This window comes from Misgurnus anguillicaudatus, chromosome 16 (genome assembly GCF_027580225.2).
Source record: "Misgurnus anguillicaudatus chromosome 16, ASM2758022v2, whole genome shotgun sequence".
Lineage (NCBI taxonomy): Eukaryota > Metazoa > Chordata > Actinopteri > Cypriniformes > Cobitidae > Misgurnus > Misgurnus anguillicaudatus.
Genome location: NC_073352.2, coordinates 409950 through 429974, shown reverse-complemented (window position 1 = coordinate 429974; position 20025 = coordinate 409950). Strand labels below are relative to the sequence as shown.

At 38.1% G+C, this 20025-nt stretch overlaps 1 protein-coding gene across 2 annotated transcripts in view; it reads right to left on the bottom strand.

The window, feature by feature from the left end:
- The window catches only part of polr1d (RNA polymerase I and III subunit D), a 103580-nt gene that overhangs the window by 27237 nt on the left and 56318 nt on the right, over positions 1-20025 (bottom strand). The window contains exons 3-5 of one of the 2 annotated variants that reach the window (XM_073853987.1): positions 16727-16803; positions 10127-10209; positions 7650-7757 (exon numbers count right to left, since the gene is read on the bottom strand). In XM_073853987.1, coding sequence (XP_073710088.1) covers positions 7665-7757; positions 10127-10209; positions 16727-16803 — 253 coding nt within the window. In that variant the 3' untranslated portion in view covers positions 7650-7664. Of the gene's footprint in view, positions 1-7649; positions 7758-10126; positions 10210-16726; positions 16804-20025 lie in introns of those variants that run through there. The other variant, XM_055178243.2, reaches the window with a different exon arrangement.

Below are 20025 nucleotides of genomic sequence, written 5' to 3'. Positions count from 1 at the left end.
CACTTTTTATGCAGTTTTGCAAGAACGCCTTATTAAAGTCGCTCCTCCGTTTCTCTGGCCGCTCTGTGTCTGCTGCGCTGCGCTGCCCTCTCCCCCCTCCCCTCTCAAACATGACGCCAACTTTGAGTATTACCGGCTGATGATTGGCTGTTCTGCCTTAAGTCCCGCCTCCCTTGGTGGGTTAGATTGATCGGTCCGCTCCGTCAGCTCGCGCTGAGGAGGCGGGAACTTTGTTTATTTACATCTCCATTTTTCAGGTAGGCTACTTTGAATTTGTGTTTAAAAAACTTTATTAAACACTTAAATAACTCTATGTATGCTTTTGAGGTTTTTGAATAAGCTTGATATGTATTTGGGACTAATGCTAATTGGGTTATTGTTCAGCAGCTGGCTAAATTGACGAGGATGAGAGATAGATTGCAATTGTTTAGCAGTGTATTTATGGGTTTATTCCTAGTGCAATCGATTTGATATTTTGAGCATTGTTTGTTGATTAGCTGAATACTTTGTTAATACTACCGGTTGTGTATGATTGTACTTGTTGAGGAGAAAAAATGAGAAATGATGACATAGTTCTTCAACAGGTATGCAAACAATGAAAGAAAAGTGTAGCCTATATTATTTTAATGTAAAAACGGTAAATTGTTACATTATTTAGGCCACCAGAGAAAAAGCTTTTCAGGGCACAAGTAGCAAAATTTAGCAGTCACAGTCCTGTCAGACCCATGTCACTATCAAGCTTACCATTATCTTTTTGTCACGCATATAAATAAGATACAGAAAAGAAAGAGGCAGGAGAAGATTGACACCTTTTTCAAGAGAAATCCTGTAAGTGAAGTTGAAAGCTGAAAGTTGATAAATGTTGACATTAAACAACAGTAGCCTATTACCATTTATATATTTTTGGATTAATTTAGTATATTACTTTTTAAGTTTCACTAAGGTTTGCTAGTACCACAGCCTTATTCCTTTATCACTGCACCCTTGTTTAGGAGATGAGGTTGCTGGAGGCATCAGTTTAAAGAGAGGGAGAGAGAGAGAGAGAGAGGGGCACAGAAAGTTTCACAGGTGAGCAATGAAAAATGAATGTTACAGTTTGAGAAAGAGGTCTATGAGAGAAGAGAGGATGTGTTTGTGTCAAGGGTGGTGCTTAATTCCATCCCAGGTGCACATACGCGTGTTTCTCGTGTGTTTATATCAAATTTAAAATGTTATCCATCCCCCACACTTTTGAAAAGCTTGCTACGCCCCTGATCTTGACACTTGGTCAGGTGGAGCTGGGGTTTGAACCACCAACCTTCCGTTTTGTAGACAACCACCACTAACCCCTGAACCACTGAACCACTGCCAATGTGCAAAACTTTTGCGAAGATATAGCCGCAAATCCATTGCGGCATGCTCATCAACATGCTCAAACTAGGTGGCGCTGTACCGAAACTGTGCACGCACCCTCAGGTCATGACTGCCATCAAAACTACCAAATCTCATGTGAATATGTTTAACTTTGGCAAAGATACTGCCTCAAATCTGTTTGTTCCCACTCTGCGTAAAATTTGTTGACGCGGTGTACGGAAACGGATTGGCGAATCGACACGAAGTCCATAACTTTTTGCCATGAGTGTCTCTAGATGCTACACACCCATTCTTTACGCAAATTGGACAAAAGCTCTAGGACGAGTTCGAAAATGTAGGTTTTACAAACAATTCAAAATATCGAAATAATTAGCATGACGGAAATGATGTCATATGGTGCAATCGAATTGGCATGAGCCAAGGAATCAGAAGAAACAAGAATTGCATTTCTATGACGTACGGGTCAGCAGTTATAACCAAAAATGTAAATGAAAATTTGGACTGTTGGTGGCGCTATCGGGTTTGACATAGACACTCCAAATTTGGTGTGGGGACTATTTGGAATGTCCTCTTTGAGTGTGCCAAATTTCATAACTTTCCTACAAAAAAAGTTAAAATTCAAAATGGCCGACCCCCAAAATGGTCGACAGAAAACCTTTTGGTATCGTTTGACTCGGCATGCCTCAAGGAATCTAACAATAGCACTTTTATAATTTTAGACTCAAGTTTGCAGTAGTTATAAGCAAAAATAGACATTTTTCAAATCTCGTGAACACTAGGTGGCGCTGTGACGAAACTGGGCATGGACCCTCAGGTCGTGACTGCCATCAAAACTACCAAGTTTCGTATGAATACGCTTAACTTTGGTGAAGATACAGCCTCAAATCCGTTTTTTCGCGCTCTACGTAAAATTCATTGACGCGTTATACGGTAACGGATTGGTGAATCAACACGAATTCCATAACTTTTTGCCATGAGTGTCTATAGATCCTACACACACATTCTTTAAGCAAATTGGACAAAAGCTCTAGGACGAGTTCGAAAAAGTAGGTTTTACAAACAATTCAAAATATCGAAATAATTAGCATAACGGAAATGACGTCATATGGTGCAATCGAATCGGCATGAGCCAAGGAATCAGAAGAAACAAGAATTGCGTTTCTATGACGTACGGGTCAGCAGTTATAACCAAAAATGTAAGTGAAAATTTGGACTGTTGGTGGCGCTATTGGGTTTGACATAGACACTCCAAATTTGGTGTGCTGACTATTTGGAATGTCCTCTATGAGTGTGCCAAATTTCATAACTTTCCTACGTACGGTTCTATGGGCTGCCATAGACGCAATGGCGGAAGAAGAAGAATAATAGATAATAATAATAATAATAATAAGAAAACTAACAATCCCAATAGGGGTCTCGCCCATTCTGGGCTTGACCCCTAAATATAATGCACGCAGATGGAAGCAGATATCAGCCTTTGAAGACATCTGGTCCCCATTTCTATCATTTCTTAACACAAAAACATAGCTACAAGCCGTGTACATTACCAGTCACACATCTCTCTCTTCTATTATGTAATTTTATTTATTTTATCTCTATAGGCACACACTATGTAAACTCATGCATAACATGTTTTTCCAACCCTTTTTTAAACCCATTTCCGCTTAAATACCCTAACTGTGACTAACGAACGTGAACCTCAAGATCATTCTATTCAACCAGCAATAATAAGTTCTCACTGCAACTGTATTGTCCTTTTGTAATCTGTCTGTTATTTTGTTGTATGTATGTTATGTGTTACACTTTTACGTGGTGCTTAATCCCCCTCCCCTTATGTGCACTGTAAATAAGTATTTCTATTTTCCGTACTGTAAAATAATTTACTTTATAAATTTATATTAATATATTAATATTATAAAAATGGGAAAAAAGAAAGTGCAGCAAGTGGCCATGACTATAGAGAAGAGCCAGTTTCCATCGCCATAGAAACCGGAGGCTTGATGAGACACATGCGCTATAGCGCGTTAGCGCTGACTGACTCTGTTCACGGCCATTCTCCGATCGACTCGGGTTTAATCAGACCCGGTACCTGAAGTAATTAAAACGGGACTGCCTCGGACTCGACTGACCTTTCAAAATATAGACCCGTCCTCCCTGAAGATCTCTAATGGATACAACTATGATCAAGTTCAGAAACATGGAAGGATACAATGTGACACTGAGCTTGCTTTGCGTCGCACCCAATTCATCAAGAAATAGAGAGCACACGAACACACTGCAAACTCATCGGAAAAGACACAATGTGCTCGAACGCATAATGTCATTATCACGGGCAAAAAAAGACCACATTTGATGGCAAATATACGTGGGCAGTTGTTAATATACCTGGGAGAGCCACCTAAGTAAAGTAAATGTGTGGGAAACACACTTCTGATTGGTGTAATTTGGACAATCTGAGCAGGCAACACAAAAATAAGACACGTAAAAGAAAAGTTATCGCAGCTCCCTGCAATATGTATACATATTGGCCAATATGCTTGTCATATATGCTTGGCCCTGCGAAATGGTTAGATTATGGAATCGACTTGTTAATATGCCTGAAAAAAGAGTAACAAAAAAGTGTTTTTGTGGAGTAAGAATAAGTCGCCCTGTGACGTAGAGCTCTAGACTGTTTTTTCAGATGTACATCTCCAGTACATATACTGTAATAATCTATCTTGTAGTGTCAATAAAATTAGATCCCATTTGATGTCAAATTTTGAACATAAATGGTTGATTGGGATTATGGGCATGCCAAAGTTAAGGACCTACATACAAATTAAAGAGGTATATGAAACTGAGTTGTATGTAAAGGCAAACTTGACAAGAAATCAACGTTCCTTGATGGCTCAACTGAGAACTGGTATCCTTCCCCTGGCCTTAGAAACTGGTAGGTTTACTCAAACTCCAGAAGAAGACAGTCTTTGTAGACTGTGTGAGTTAGGAGAGGTTGAAAATGAAACTCATTTTGTGTTATATTGCCCACAGTATGATGACTTTAGAAATGTACTAATTGGTAAATTGTTTGTTAAAAAGCCTGAAATGTTTTGGATTAGTGATGATGAAAAGATGAAATGGTTGTTTAATTATAATGTGTTTAAATTGGCTACTTTTGTTTGTAAAGCGTGGAAGAGGAGACAGACTAGCTTATTTAAATAAGTTTATGTAAGTTGTGCTTAATGTTTGTTAATTGTTTTTTTATGCTGGTGATATTGGTGTCTTATAAGCCTACACTAAAAAAAATTATTCCTTAAATTTAATCATTTTTTTTAGTGGTTGCAATCAATTTATTTACGCTACATTTAAACAAAAAAGATTAGTAACGTAAAATAAACTATAAAACTTTTGTTTAAATGTAGCTTAAATAAATTTATTGCAACCACTTACCTTAAAAAATTCAATGAATCATTTTTTCAGTGTATTAGGGCTGGGCATACAGTAGTATGCAAGACACAATAATAAAATTATTCATTTATTCATGTATATTGCATAAACGCTGAATTTTCGATATATCGTGCAGCCCTAGTCATGACATAAAGTACGGGGCGGCAGTGGTTCGTGTAGGTTGTCTACAAATCGGAAGGTTGGTGTTCAATCCCTGGTTCCACCTGACAAGTGTCAAGTTGTCCTTCAGCAAGACACCTAACCCCAGCTGCTCCCAATGAGAGCTGGATGGTGCCTTGCATGGCTGACACCGCCGTCTGTGTATGAATGAGTTAGTGAATGGGTGAATGTGAGGCAATATGTAAAGCGCTGGCCATTGTATGGCCATTGGTCTATGAAAGTGCTATATGAATGCAGTCCATTTACCATTCCATTTCCATTTACCGAAATGGTCATGGTCACATCACACCGGTTCTAATTTTGCTTCATTGGTTACCTGTCAGGTACATGATTGATTTGAAAGTTTTGCTATTTGTTTTTAAGTCTTTGCGGAACCAGGCACCACAGTATCTATCCGAACTTCTGCACCTGCCGTCTCAGTCTAGAGCTCTTAGATCTGGACACTCTGATTTACCATTTGTCCCTAGAACTAGACTCAAAACCAGGGGTGACCGCGCTTTTGCGGTCATTGGTCCGAAGCGTTGGAACAGTCTCCCGGCCCACATAAAACTACCCAAACTCTTTCTTTTTTTAAAATCTGCCCTGAAAACGTACTTTTTTCCTTGGCCTTCAATATCATTTGATTCTTACTGTTATTTTTATTTCATATTTTTTATTTTAAATTGTTTTTTATAAAACGACTCGTTCTGGTTCTTCATTCTGATTGGTTGAAATGCGTTCTAAGCCGTGATAAAATACCCCGGTAACCCCACGGTTCAAGACCGCATTACATAAGTATCACTGGGCCACTGTTGCTGCATACTGATTTATGAAAATAAACACCACATTCTTTAATCATATTTTTAATTTGTCTACATTTGCCCAATTTATAGCGATATCCAGATAAATGTCAATAAATATTGTTGAGTCATATCGTCAATAAAGAGAAAACGTTTCCTGAAGAGAACTACCTTAAATTCATATTTTCGCTATCCACTGGGTGGCGATCTTACCCAACTTAACCACCGACACATTCACTCAACACTAAAAACAGTGTGTAACTAAGTTTTGATCAGATCTCTTAGAAAAGTCATTCACAAAAATAGAATTATCTCCGCTTTTACCTGAAAATTTGAGAGGTGATAAGAGAACAAATGAAGGTAGGATGAAACTTTTTTTTTAAAGCGGAGTGTCTGTTCTTTCATTTGATATATTTTATGTTTATTTAAAGAAGATCATTTTTCTGGAAGGCTTTAAACTAAACTCTTTCCCCGTCAGCGTTTTTTTTTTATTAAGTTGCCACTCCGTTTAAGCACTCCCAAGCATATTTAATCATCACTTCAACATACATACAACATCACGATATAAATGTTAATGTATAAATTAGATGAATGTTGATTTATAAAAATAAACACCACAGTCTTAAATCATATTTTCATTGTGTCTTTGCCGCGTCTGTGTTGGAACTGCGCTCTGTTGCAGACACACTTGATTCTGAGGAACTACTTTGCTTGGTGGAAGAGTAATATTTGTGTTTTATTTTATGAAATCTTGGTGGAAGAGTAATATTTGTGTTTTATTTTATGAAATCCTGCTATGCATATGAAGTAACCGTTTTATAAAAGCAATAAGCCCACGCAAAGCAGTGGGGTTACAGTGCATTTTATAACAGCTCCGCGTCGTGCCTAACAACGCCCCTTAGCTGTTATAAAATGCACTGGTAACCGGCTGCTTTTTGGGGCTTATTGCTTTAATCTATTTTGTTTCTTGTCTTTTACCATTGTAAAGCACTTTGATCAATTTCTAATTGTTTTTAAATGTGCTATACAAATAAACTTGTATTGTATTGTATTACCACAAAGTATAGATTACTAGATTATTCCTGTGCTATCTACCGTTTTATTAAAAACAGGAACCTGAACTATAACGTGACATTAATGTTGACCAAAACATGGTTATCCAAGTAAATTTAGCCAATTCAAACATTAAGGGCGCAATGTGCGACGAAAGTGTCTTTTGCTAGTTTCAACTCGCTGCAATAATCATTTTCATGTTTAGTGCCACGTTGTTTTAATAGCAAATTAATTTTGCACCATGGGTGTTCTGGTCTAAAAATGAGGTGTGTTCAGGCGCATTGTTGGTGCGTTGCTATTTTGAGGCAACTAAAATAGACTAGGCATTTGACTAGCTGAAACATGGTCTAAAGTCAATGGCATAATATTGTTTTTATTATTTAATGACCATTTTTACATGTTTTTTTAAATGCTACCTCATGGAATTATTGTATATGATGACTTTGTACCTCTGGATATGTTAAGATGAGAACCTTTTTCATGTAATGCTTTTTGAAACACTCAAGGCCCTGTCCGAGTGATAAAAGGTTTTGGCTCTCCACACGTTTGTAAATTCTTTATATTCTGTTAATTACAAGTAAAGTATTTAAAGTACAAACCTTTTCTTGCATATTTGTAAATTATTATTATGAGATTACACTGATCATGTAGGCTATTCATACATTTACAGCAATTAAAAGCCTGTTATCTTTACTTCCATGACTAAAAAAAAAGGCTAATAAAGCTCAAAATACTAAGCATAATTTTATCAAGCTACATAATATATTAAGACACACATACTAATCTGGATTTGTTGTAAATAAAGACTAACTTGCTACTGAGTGACTGGCAAATGCCTCTTCTGGTTCAGTCGGTCATCAGATCCTCGTTCACAAATCATATAATTTCGTTCATGACTCCGTTCAGATGCAGATGACTGACTAAGGTTCGGTGAAATGGTGTACGTAATGAAGTAATATGATGTCCATTCTGTGTTAAACATGCAATATTCAGAGTTTACCTTTCTATTTTGTCATGCCAACACGCTCATTTTTCACTCATGTCAGTGCAGCAGAACTCAGTGAATAAACAGCAGAGCAGACTAGTGACATCTATTGGACTTTGATTGCATTGCATCAAATGAGTCATTCTCTTCCACCATACAATATAGTTCACATTTTTATCCGCTTAAAAAAAAACGCCATAATAAACAATATAAAAATGTGAACTATATTGTATGGTGGAAGAGAATGACTCATTTGATGCAATGCAATCAAAGTCCAATAGATTAGTAGAGTCTACTAATACTATTTTTTTTATTCCTTATTCCTTGTCACTACTGTCTTAGATTGTTTCCTGGGCTATATCTGTTTCTGTACAATTGGGGTTCCTGTAAATGTTGCTTTGCAACAATGCACATTTGGAAAAGCATTACAAAAATTAAAAATTACTTGAATACTTCATCTAATTCAGGCTGTTAGGGAAGGTAAAATGTAATAGTTTTCATAAGTCACTACCATTATTTTAATAAATAGTGCTTGCTAGTGTATTTAAACTAAATGCCAAAATAAGTACATATTCATTTACATTTATTCATTTACGTATATACAGTATTGTTCAAAATAATAGCAGTACAATGTGACTAACCAGAATAATCAAGGTTTTTAGTATATTTTTTTATTGCTACGTGGCAAACAAGTTACCAGTAGGTTCAGTAGATTCTCAGAAAACAAATGAGACCCAGCATTCATGATATGCACGCTCTTAAGGTTGTGCAATTGGGCAATTAGTTGAATTAGTAGAAAGGGGTGTGTTCAAAAAAATAGCAGTGTGGCATTCAATCACTGAGGTCATCAATTTTGTGAAGAAACAGGTGTGAATCAGGTGGCCCCTATTTAAGGATGAAGCCAACACTTGTTGAACATGCATTTGAAAGCTGAGGAAAATGGGTCATTCAAGACATTGTTCAGAAGAACAGCGTACTTTGATAAAAAAGTTGATTGGAGAGGGGAAAACCTATAAAGAGGTGCAAAAAATGATAGGCTGTTCAGCTAAAATGATCTCCAATGCCTTAAAATGGAGAGCAAAACCAGAGAGACGTGGAAGAAAACGGAAGACAACCATCAAAATGGATAGAAGAATAACCAGAACGGCTCAGCCAATGATCACCTCCAGGATGATCAAAGACAGTCTGGAGTTACCTGTAAGTACTGTGACAGTTAGAAGACGTCTGTGTGAAGCTAATCTATTTTCAAGAATCCCCCGCAAAGTCCCTCTGTTAAAAAAAGGCATGTGCAGAAGAGGTTACAATTTGCCAAAGAACACATCAACTGGCCTAAAGAGAAATGGAGGAACATTTTGTGGACTGATGAGAGTAAAATTGTTCTTTTTGGGTCCAAGGGCCACAGGCAGTTTCTGAGACGACCCCCAAACTCTGAATTCAAGCCACAGTACACAGTGAAGACAGTGAAGCATGGAGGTGCAAGCATCATGATATGGGCATGTTTCTCCTACTATGGTGTTGGGCCTATTTATCGCATACCAGGGATCATGGATCAGTTTGCATATGTTAAAATACTTGAAGAGGTCATGTTGCCCTATGCTGAAGAGGACATGCCCTTGAAATGGTTGTTTCAACAAGACAATGACCCAAAACACACTAGTAAACGGGCAAAGTCTTTGTTCCAAACCAACAAAATTAATGTTATAGAGTGGCCAGCCCAATCTCCAGACCTTAATCCAATTGAGAACTTGTGGGGTGATATCAAAAATGCTGTTTCTGAAGCAAACCCAAGAAATGTGAATGAATTGTGGAATGTTGCTAAAGAATCATGGAGTGGAATAACAGCTGAGAGGTGCCACAAGTTGGTTGACTCCATGCCACACAGATGTCAAGCAGTTTTAAAAAACTGTGGTCATACAACTAAATATTAGTTTAGTGATTCACAGGATTGCTAAATCCCAGAAAAAAAAATGTTTGTACAAAATAGTTTTGAGTTTGTACAGTCAAAGGTAGACACTGCTATTTTTTTGAACACACCCCTTTCAACTAATTGCCCAATTGCACAGCCTTAAGAGCGTGCATATCATGAATGCTGGGTCTTGTTTGTTTTCTGAGAATCTACTGAACCTACTGGTAACTTGTTTGCCACGTAGCAATAAAAAATATACTAAAAACCTTGATTATTCTGGTTAGTCACATTGTACTGCTATTATTTTGAACAATACTGTATGAAAACATAAAAAGAATAATAACATTAGTTCATCCATTCATAACAACTAATGGCATTGATAACATGAAAACACTGGGAACTTAACCCTTACTGGAACTGCTCTCAATGATAACTGTTCATTCTCACCTCAAATGTGTACAGGACATGTTTACAAACTTCAGTAAGGTTGTTTAAGCCACAGCGCAGAGGTTCAGATGCAGGAAGTCCTCCTGCAAATTTGAAATTAAAAGATGGGACTGTTTAAAATTATACACTAAGCTTCTAAAGAAAAAAATATTGGGGGTTCAGAAACTTCCAAATGCGTAAACAATAACTAGTAAGCATTCATGACTTTTCAAACTCTGAACCCTAAGAAAATAACATGGCTGATTGCTAACATTTGCTAACATTTTACAATTACTATGTGTCTTAGGTATTCACACCAGCAGTGACTAGCAGCGACAGAAAGACAATCCCATTTATTACAAACTTTAGCAACATAAGTGACAAAATCATGTAATAATACCAAATCATGCAATAATACTTTATATCTGATATACAGTCATGTGAAAAAAATAGGACACCCCATTACATTTTCTGTTCTTTATTAAGAAATCTTTACATATTACTGGTTTTCATCTTGTTTTTATTTTTCTGGAAAAGAAAGTGATTTAATTGCAGGTAAACAACTGACCTAGTTTTGCTCATTAATCAAAATACTAACAAAAATGTGAATGTCACGGAGGAAAAAGTTAGGACATCCCAACAATTATTCCCAATTAAATTGGCTAAAATCACACACAGGTGTATCATAACAGGTACGCATGATTAAAACATTGTTAAGAGGAAGCTTGCCCTATTTAAATCTCACACATTTGGTTTGGTGTGCTCTTGGCTGTTGACGTGAGAGTGGACACCATGGTGATATCAAAAGAGCTATCCGAGTGTCACAGAGTGACTGTATGCAGCGGAACCCAAAATGGCGGAAATAGTTCCGCCCGGACATTTTCGCTGAAACACCCGTCCAGTTCCGGTAACTCCGGGCAACCGAAATCAAACCGAAATCAAATGATACTGGCTTCAGGTGTGTTCATACATCTGTTGAGTGCTTGTAGATGCTACTGTGTGCAAATACGTCCTCTCAAGCCACCCTAGCCTTGAAGCGCTAAAGCCTGACGTCCGCCTATCTATGGGTCTGTGAGTTGCATCCAGTCCAGCTAAAAGCATAGCATGCTCCCCTGTATAATCACCTGTACGCCCAAAGCCAAGAGCCCAGTGTACTGTCCTGTGTACTCAACTGTACTCCCAAAGCCAAGAGCCCAGTGTACCGCCTTGTATACTCACCTGTACTCCCAAAGCCAAGAGCCCAGTGTACCGCCTTGTATACTCACCTGTACGCCCAAAGCTAAGAGCCCAGTGTACCGCCCTGTATACTCACCTGTACCCCTAAAGCCAAGAGCCCGGTGTACCCCCCAATATACTCACCTGTACACCCAAAGCCAAGAGCCCCGTGTACGTCCCTGTATACTTGCCTGTACCTACCTGTATATCATCTAGATGCCTCCAGCTCCAAGCCTAGGCCCGCACCCGCATACCTTCTAGACGTTCATGCTGCAAGCACAGTGTAGCCCCTACTAAGCTTCTTAGGGATGACTACTCACTGAAATGTAACAATGTATTAGGCCAGATAGATCATAAGACAATATGGTTCGTAGGAGGCAATGGCACACACACACACACACACACACACACACACACACATATATAGTTTGAATGTAACTATTTATGTATGTTGTGTTTATAATTGTTACCAAAGAAAAGCAAATTTGAGTATGCCAATATCACAACATAAAACAAACTATAACAAAAGGAATATAAAAGAATGTAAACCAACTCTAAAAGTAGAGTAACAATTTGTATAATTAACAAAATGAACTCAAGTACCAAGAAACTCCTTAGAGTGTATAGTTCAACAAAGTACAAAATTCAAGTATATCAGTTCAAATGAGTCTTATAATTCTCTTTCTTCAGTTCCTTAGAATGAATATTCCAGTGCTTCAATAATCAAACCTTCAATAATCCAGTGAAACAATTTGTAGAAATTGCAACGCAGATATCAACAGAAGAAAAGTAGGTGTCTCATGGTGGCTCGCCATCTCACACTATGCACATTCGAAGTTCCAGATTAATGCAGTCCACAGTTAAGAGATCCAGAATCTGATTTCTCAGATAACAAAACTGGCCGATTCCCTCATATAAAAAAAATATATTTTTATCTCCTTTAGATTTAGTTTTATCTTCCAGGTGTATTTTGCAAATAAACCTCTCAAAAATCCAACTTTATCAAAGATTTGAGCAACATGTGGCTCATGCTTCAGTTCTCATGCTCTCTATCTTTCCCCTTTCCAGCAGCTTCTGCCTAGGGCGGAGTCAGCGTGACCTACTTACCCAAAACTGGCTGCCCAGTTGTGCAGTGCAGATCAATGGACAAATCAGAATAAAGTTTACTGCAAAAACTTTTTCTATAGTTTTTTTCCTTTAGTGCTATATATATTTAGGGCCCGAGCACACCGGGGTGTGAGGACCCTATTGTTTTTGCTCCGTTTATTATTATTAGGGCCCAAGCACCGAGGAGCAGGCCAGAATGGCCTGCAACGAAAGGTGCGAAGCCCTATTGTTTTTGCTCGGATTATTATTTTCATTATTATTATTATTATTTTCAACACTTTTGGGCATTTTGGGGGCCTTAACATACTCGAAAACTCTTGAAATTTGGCACAGACATCAGAGTCGTCCGTGATCGCCGAAAGCCAAAGGCTGGAACACGGGCGTGGCACGGGGGCTCTGTAGCACCCCCTGTAATGCAAAAACAAACAGGAGTGCGCAGATCGGGCAAACATGTACGCACATGTACGAAAGTTGGTACACATATAGATCTCATCGACCTGAACAACTTTCGCACTCTAACCTATTAGCTCCGCCCAACAGGAAGTCGGCCATTTTGGATTGTTTAAAAAATGCATGCGGTGAACTTTTGAATACTCCTCTGAGGGAATACATGGGATTGACACCAAAAGTGGTGATCATGATGTACTTGCTAAATTGCGAAGGGATTTTTGATATCTCGAACGGTTCTGACATGGCAAGGCGACAAAGTTGTGGCGAAATCAGAGAAACAGGAAGTGTCTAATATCTAAGGCAAAAAATGTCTTATAGTGATGACACGCGGGGTGTTTGTTCGTCTGAAGATTCCGATCGCATCGATTTGCCTATTGTAAGTCTCGGGTATAGCGCCACCACCAGGCGCCAGGAAGTGTTGCAGTCACAAAGGTTGATTTTTTTGACAGTTCCATGTGATGTTCTTTTAAATACTCCTCCTAGAATGTTTATGCGATTGACACCAAACGTGGTCAACATGATGCTGAGACATTGGAGATGATAAAATGCGAAGGGATTTTTGACATCTGGAATGCTGTTGCCATGGCAACGCATCAAAGTTTACTATTATTTCAGGAATATTTAAGCCTCTTGGCATGCTTAGATTAACTTTGGCAAATTTGGCACACACATCAGAGTTGTCAACTGTTAAGTGTTGACAAACAGGTCAGACATAGGTGTGCCTCTAAAGTCGCTCACTAGCGCCCACGTTTGTCCAAAATGTGGGGTTTCTTTTACCAACAGTCCCCAAATGGGTCAGTAACAACATAAATAGTCCACCGATATTTACCCACTTGATGCACTTGCCCACCGTGCATCGTTTTCTCGGAGGCACCGTGTAGCGGTAAAAAACGTGCTATATATATACACAAGGTTCTGTAAGTTTGTGTGATTACTTCCCTGCAAGCAAGCCTACGATGGTCCTTTATAGTCCCACTTAGGGCCAGCCTAAGGGCCCCGCGCAGGTTTGCTCACTGGCAAAACGTTGGCCCCTTAGCACTGGCCCTGCACGGGCAGCACTCCCTTAGCCCCCAGGAAGCCCTCACATAAAGAAATCCCTAGCGTTAAATGAACACTGCTGAAACCATCTCTGTCTGAAACATAAAACTGCATTTTACATCTTACTTGTAGAGTCATTTTCTTACTCGAGGTTTATTTTTTTCATTTAAAGTCACCACTATTGTGACCAGTATTTGTTTTTGTTGAACCTGACTCTTGACTCTGATCTTGTTCAGTCTTTAATGCTATAACTTTGTGTATTTAAGACACATTTGTTATGACAGGGTAAAGACAACATTGCAACTCATTGGTGGTTGTTTGTACATAATATCAAACATCATCATATATATATATATATATATATATATATATATATATATATATATATATATATATATATATATATATATATATATATATATATATATATATATATATATATATAGGAAATGGTTTGTTAATTTTGTTTTGATTATTTATTAAATACTCATCTGAAATATCATTTTCTGTTAATACTAAAATACTACAGTGGAAGGCCCAGAACTCTTGTCCATCTGAAGGATTTTTAAAAACGAGTGCGTTAAAAAAAACACTGTTTTAAATTAGACACACAAACATCAAGAATAATCAGGGTATGGATCTCAACAATGGTGACAGGGAAAATAGTACACATTTTCATTTTTTATTTATGCTGCAGTGCATTCTGGGAGTGCTGGATGAGATTTTTAATTTGTTGATACCCAGCATGCCTTGCAGCATAACGCTTTTCATTTTATTGTCACCATTGTTGTGATTCATACTTGGATTCTTGAAATTTGTGTGTCTACATTATACAGTAAGTGTCAGTGTTTTAAAGTTCTTCAGAAAGACAAATAGCTATGAGAGAGCTGGATCTCATACTGTAGTATCAAATTATTGTCAGAGAAAGATGCTTCTGATAAGTGTGCAAACATTAAATTAATACACAAGTTTTCTAGATGATGTTTAGACTTTATGTACAGTATTAACCACCATCAAAGAATTGCTCTATAGCCTTTTCCCTGCCATAACAAACAATGGGTCATTAACCCAAAAATTTAGGAGTCAAGAGTCAAGTTCAACTAAAACAAACACTGATCACAATAATGGTGGTTTTAAATGAAACAAAATCTAAACCTAAAGTAAGAAAATTACTCTACAAATAAGATGTAAAATGCAATTTTAGGTTTCAGACAGAGATGGTGAGAGAGAGGATAACAGAGCTTTTAATTCTGCTTCAGTGTTATTTTTTAACACTCTGTAAGATGGGACAATATATACATCCAGCAGTGTTTATTTAACTCAGGGGATTTTGCTGTGTGAGGGCTTCCCGGGGGGCTAAGTGAAGGCTGCCCATGCAGGGCCAGCGCTAAGGGGCCAACGTTTCGCCAGTGAGCAAACCTGCACTGGGCCTTTAGGCTATGCCCATACAGGGCCTTCGTAGGCTTACTCGCAGGGTTTGCTTATAGATGTCTGTAACAGACCTAAATCATCTCTGCTGCATAGTTGCATTTTTTCTAGTTACTGAATCTGTTACTGTAGTTAATGTAGTGATTACTTTTATTTCTGGCGTTATATTATATTATTATGTCTCTAATAAGATTGGTCACAAACATGATTCCTGCACGATCTAATTTGTTGCATGTTATTAACTTACTGTCATGCATTGTGTGCAACATTTTTTGTCTCCCTCTTCGTGTTTTGGCCTCTTAAAAGTCCTCGTCTGTGCTCCTAACAATTTTGCCCTTAAGACCTCTTTTAAGGGTTAAGATGCTTTCTGAATTACTTTTTATTTACTAGGATTTTTTTATTTTAAGAGTAAACTCCCATATTTCTAAGAATTTTCTTAGAATTGCGTCACTAGGAGCCATCTTTAGGGATACGGGCCCTGGACTTCTGGAATAATGTTCTTTAGACAGATATGTTTAAAATTGAATTATTTGGACACAGCAACAAAGGACATTTGGCATAAACCAAATCCAGCATTCCAGGAAAGTAACCTCATACCAACTGTAAAACATGGAGGTGGAAGTGTCCTTGTTTGCGGGTATTTTGCTGCAGCAGGACCTGGCCAGCTCACCATCATAGAATCCAATATGAATCCTACTGTGTATCAGGGGGTGCTTGAAGAACATGTGAGACCATCTGTAAAAAAATTAAAGCTGAAGCAGAACTGGATCCTGCAACAGGACAATGACCCAAAACATACCAGTAAATCCATCAAGAAGTGGCTAAAACGAAATGGAGAGTACTGGAATGGCAGAGTCAAAGCCCAGATCTGAATCTCATTGAGATGCTGTGGGCTGACTTGAAACGGGCTGTACATGCAAGAAACCCATCAAATATCTCGCAGTTAAAATAATTTTGCATTGAGGAGTGGGGCAAACTTTCCTCAGACCGAAGTCAGAGACTGGTAGATGGCTATAAGAAGCGTCTCATTGAAGTCATTTCAGCCAAAGGGAGTAACACTCGCTATTAGTGGGCAGGGTGTCCTAACTTCTTCCTCTGTGAGAATTCACATTTTTGTTAATCTTTGTTAAATGAGTAAAACTAGGTCAGTTTTTGTGGTTTACCTGCAATTAAATCACTTTCTTTTCCAAACAAAAAATAAAAACAAGATGAAAACCAGTGAAATGTAAATATTTCTTAATAAAGAACAGAAAATGTAATGGGGTGTCCTAATTTTTTCACATGACTGTAACTAATTCTGCACTGTTGCAACTTTATTGCAAAACATTTTAAGTGATATAAAATAACAAGACATGACATGTAATTAATTATTTTAATCCTCACCTCGCGTCTGTACCCGGAAGTTAATTTTGCTTTCTGATGGGTGTGTGATGCTGTATCCACAAAACTCCACATCCTGGCTGTTAAAAAAACAAATAAATTTGATCACAAATTAGGGCTGTGCAAAAAAAATCGCCTGTGATTCTCATGCGAGTTTCATTAGTAATGCCGGTTCCTTGATTAGTAGTAAATCGCCATCACCTGCTTTCATATGGAGCGGCATTTACTACACAGAGCCGTAGTTCACAGAGAAGCTAGGCAAAATCGCATATCGAATTCTTTACATATGATTAAGAATTATTGGCTTATATTTATAGTAAATGTACCACTGCATGAGGAGTAAAATACAAACTTGAGATTTCTGTACTGTTTGTTTAGTAAAACTTTAATAAAATTACAATGTTTAATAAATACATATTTAAGAGATTGATGTTTTATTCAAGCTCTGATGTTACAAGTACCGGGTTGTTTCTGCGAACAACGACTTCTATCCTCTTCTTTTTGTTTGTTTTTGACTCGATTCGCTCGCGTCGCCCCCTGTCGTTTAAAAGAATGCAACCGTGAGCGCATCAACTACAAACGCCTTGTCCGTTTCTTGAGACCAAGATTACTCACATCTGTTCATATCTCATCCCCCTCTCCTTATCCTCTTATCTGTCACACAACACTTTGGTCCAGAAGCGATCTGTAAAATGGGCGGACAGGTTTCTGTGTGTATGCTAACACATCCCATAAACGTTCTGGGATCGCTCCCGTAAAGAGGTCCTAGTTCTCAGTCTCATAACATTCCCGGAAAGCCCTCTGTGTGAACAGAGGGCAGAAACAATGCCGTAAGGGTGTGAACAAACACACAGATTCCAAGAAAATCATTGGCAGTGTGAATGAACCAAAAATCAAAATCATCTACACGCACAAAGGGTATAAATGGTCTTGTTTGATATCATTTAAATGTCTCAGTGCAAGTGGTACAATGGTCTCACTACTATCACAACACAATTCAATGATAAAGTGTAACAATAAATAAGAAAACTTCACTCAATGTTGAGAGACATCTCCCACCTTAGGCATGTAAACCAATCATCCATGAGGTGCAGCCACTGGGTCCACAATCACCGGACGGGAAGAAAGCCATACTAAGGCCGTATTTTGTGCAGCTTACGGTTGCAATAACCGGCGCAGTATTGATTCCAGATCACATGGGATTACATTTCACAAGTAAGATTGAACAATCATTTAGGTTATTTTACGCTATTATTTATAATATTATGTTAATGTTCAGCAGGAACTGGTACTCTCTCTCATGATCTCTCGCTGTTTTTTCTTTACATTTGAAGGTTTCCCAGTGATACAGGCATGAGGAGGCAATGGGAAGTTGCTATAAAACGGGAGGGTTTTGTTGTGACAGAGTCGTCAAAGCTCTGTAGCAAAGAGTACATAAACTCCGATTTGTTTTTAGCAACAGCCACTAGATGGCGCTTCAGTAGCCGTAAAGGAAAACACTGATAAAATACAGATACTTGAAAATTTAATTTTATGTAGAAAGTAAAATACTTGTATAGTGTCTGCCTCTGTCAATATGCCATACTTAAAGAGCATAATACAAAGTATTTTAGCATGAAAGCAGTATTTTTCAATGTGTGACAGCGTCCTGTATCATAACTAAATCTCTGCCGCTTATAACAACTCAAACTGTGTGAAAATCCGGTAAAAATTAGGGGAGTTATGATTATTCCTCATTAGAAATGAATGCAAGGGAGCGCACTGGTGACCCATCCAAGATGGCGGCTGCGCGATATGTCAGCTCCAATAGGCAGCTCAGTCTACGAGGTGTCTACGTATATAACGTCTATGGTAGCAACGCCTTGCGTCACGTAACGCTCGGCGAACCTTTGACCTACCTCATGCGGACTGACCAATGAGGAGAGGGTCTTAACTTGAGGCCCTCTCTTCATTGGTCAGTCCCCATGAGACTGACTCTCAACCGCTCTCAACTCACGTTCAAAGTCACAGGCAGCGCAGTGTCTCTCTTTGCAGCGCAAAAGCCTATGTTACAGTTTGTTTAATATAAAGCGGCCAGCGGGAGATTACCAGATACAGTATTTTGCTCGTGCCCTTGCTGCCCTGGGCCCTTTGGAGATCTTGGGCCCCAGGCCAATTGCCCATATGGTTAATCCGGCCCTGGCTACACGTTCTGTCTATCAATATTTTCCATGAAGTCATTAGAGGAACGAGTGAGTCAGATGACGTCACGATATTTGACAGCGCTGTTTGGATATTATGTATTATACTCCCGCTTACTTTTACAAACAAGTTTGACCACTGGTTTTGAACGCGAGTGTAATCTCATATACAGTGTTACGATGTAAATAGTTCTTAGATTGTATATTATAATCTATTACAAGACGTGCATGTGAAATCTGATGTAAACAAGGGACAATATATCTATATTTCACGGATTATACGCATTTGTGGACAAAAATGGTCTTTGAATGTACTTTATTGTAGAGTTTTTATGGGTTATTCACACTGCGGTAAAGTAGGTTTGATATTCAGACATTCGGACTTCCAGGGTCAATAACTTTCCTAGACATGCCAGAAGTTTAATCTTAGCAATTTCTAATTACTAAGTGTCTTGCCTATAACCTACATTTTTCACAATCGCTTAAAATATCCTAGTATCATTGTAATGTCCTACCTTGTTGCGAATGTCTGTTGAATATCCAACTGGGTGCTGAGAGAAGCCTAGGGACCGTCTACAAAGTGATATTTTTCTTCATTAAGTGTGACCACTTAATGATTGAAGCCATTTTAGTTAACTATATAGACCTATCAGAAACTATCAGCTTGATTTGCTATGTCTGCTAATGATGTTTAATGACATTTTTAGCAAGAACATTTACATTACAATGATATGTCAAATGCCTAGAGAATGAAAGATATTAAATGTAGAAGAGAAGTTATTTGTAAGCAATCCAGATGGAAAGTCAAGTGTAACCTCAAGAACAAAGATAATCTCTGCATTTTACAACTCTTTATATGTTTCTGTTTGTCTCACAATAAAAAGGCACTGTGTTTGTTTTCTTAATCAGATGTTTCAGTTCAATAGGTTTGAAAGAAGAAGCCTGATTACCCTGAAATTTTCACTGGACCCTCGAGAAAATACTACAGGCCACATTTTGATGTTTTATTAAGTTCTGAATATGCGGTTGTGAGTGTGGTAAAAAGCTGTTATATTATTAAAGCATGTAACGGTGTTCTCAATAAATTAACAGAAATACAAGTAATAAAAGAAATTATGACAG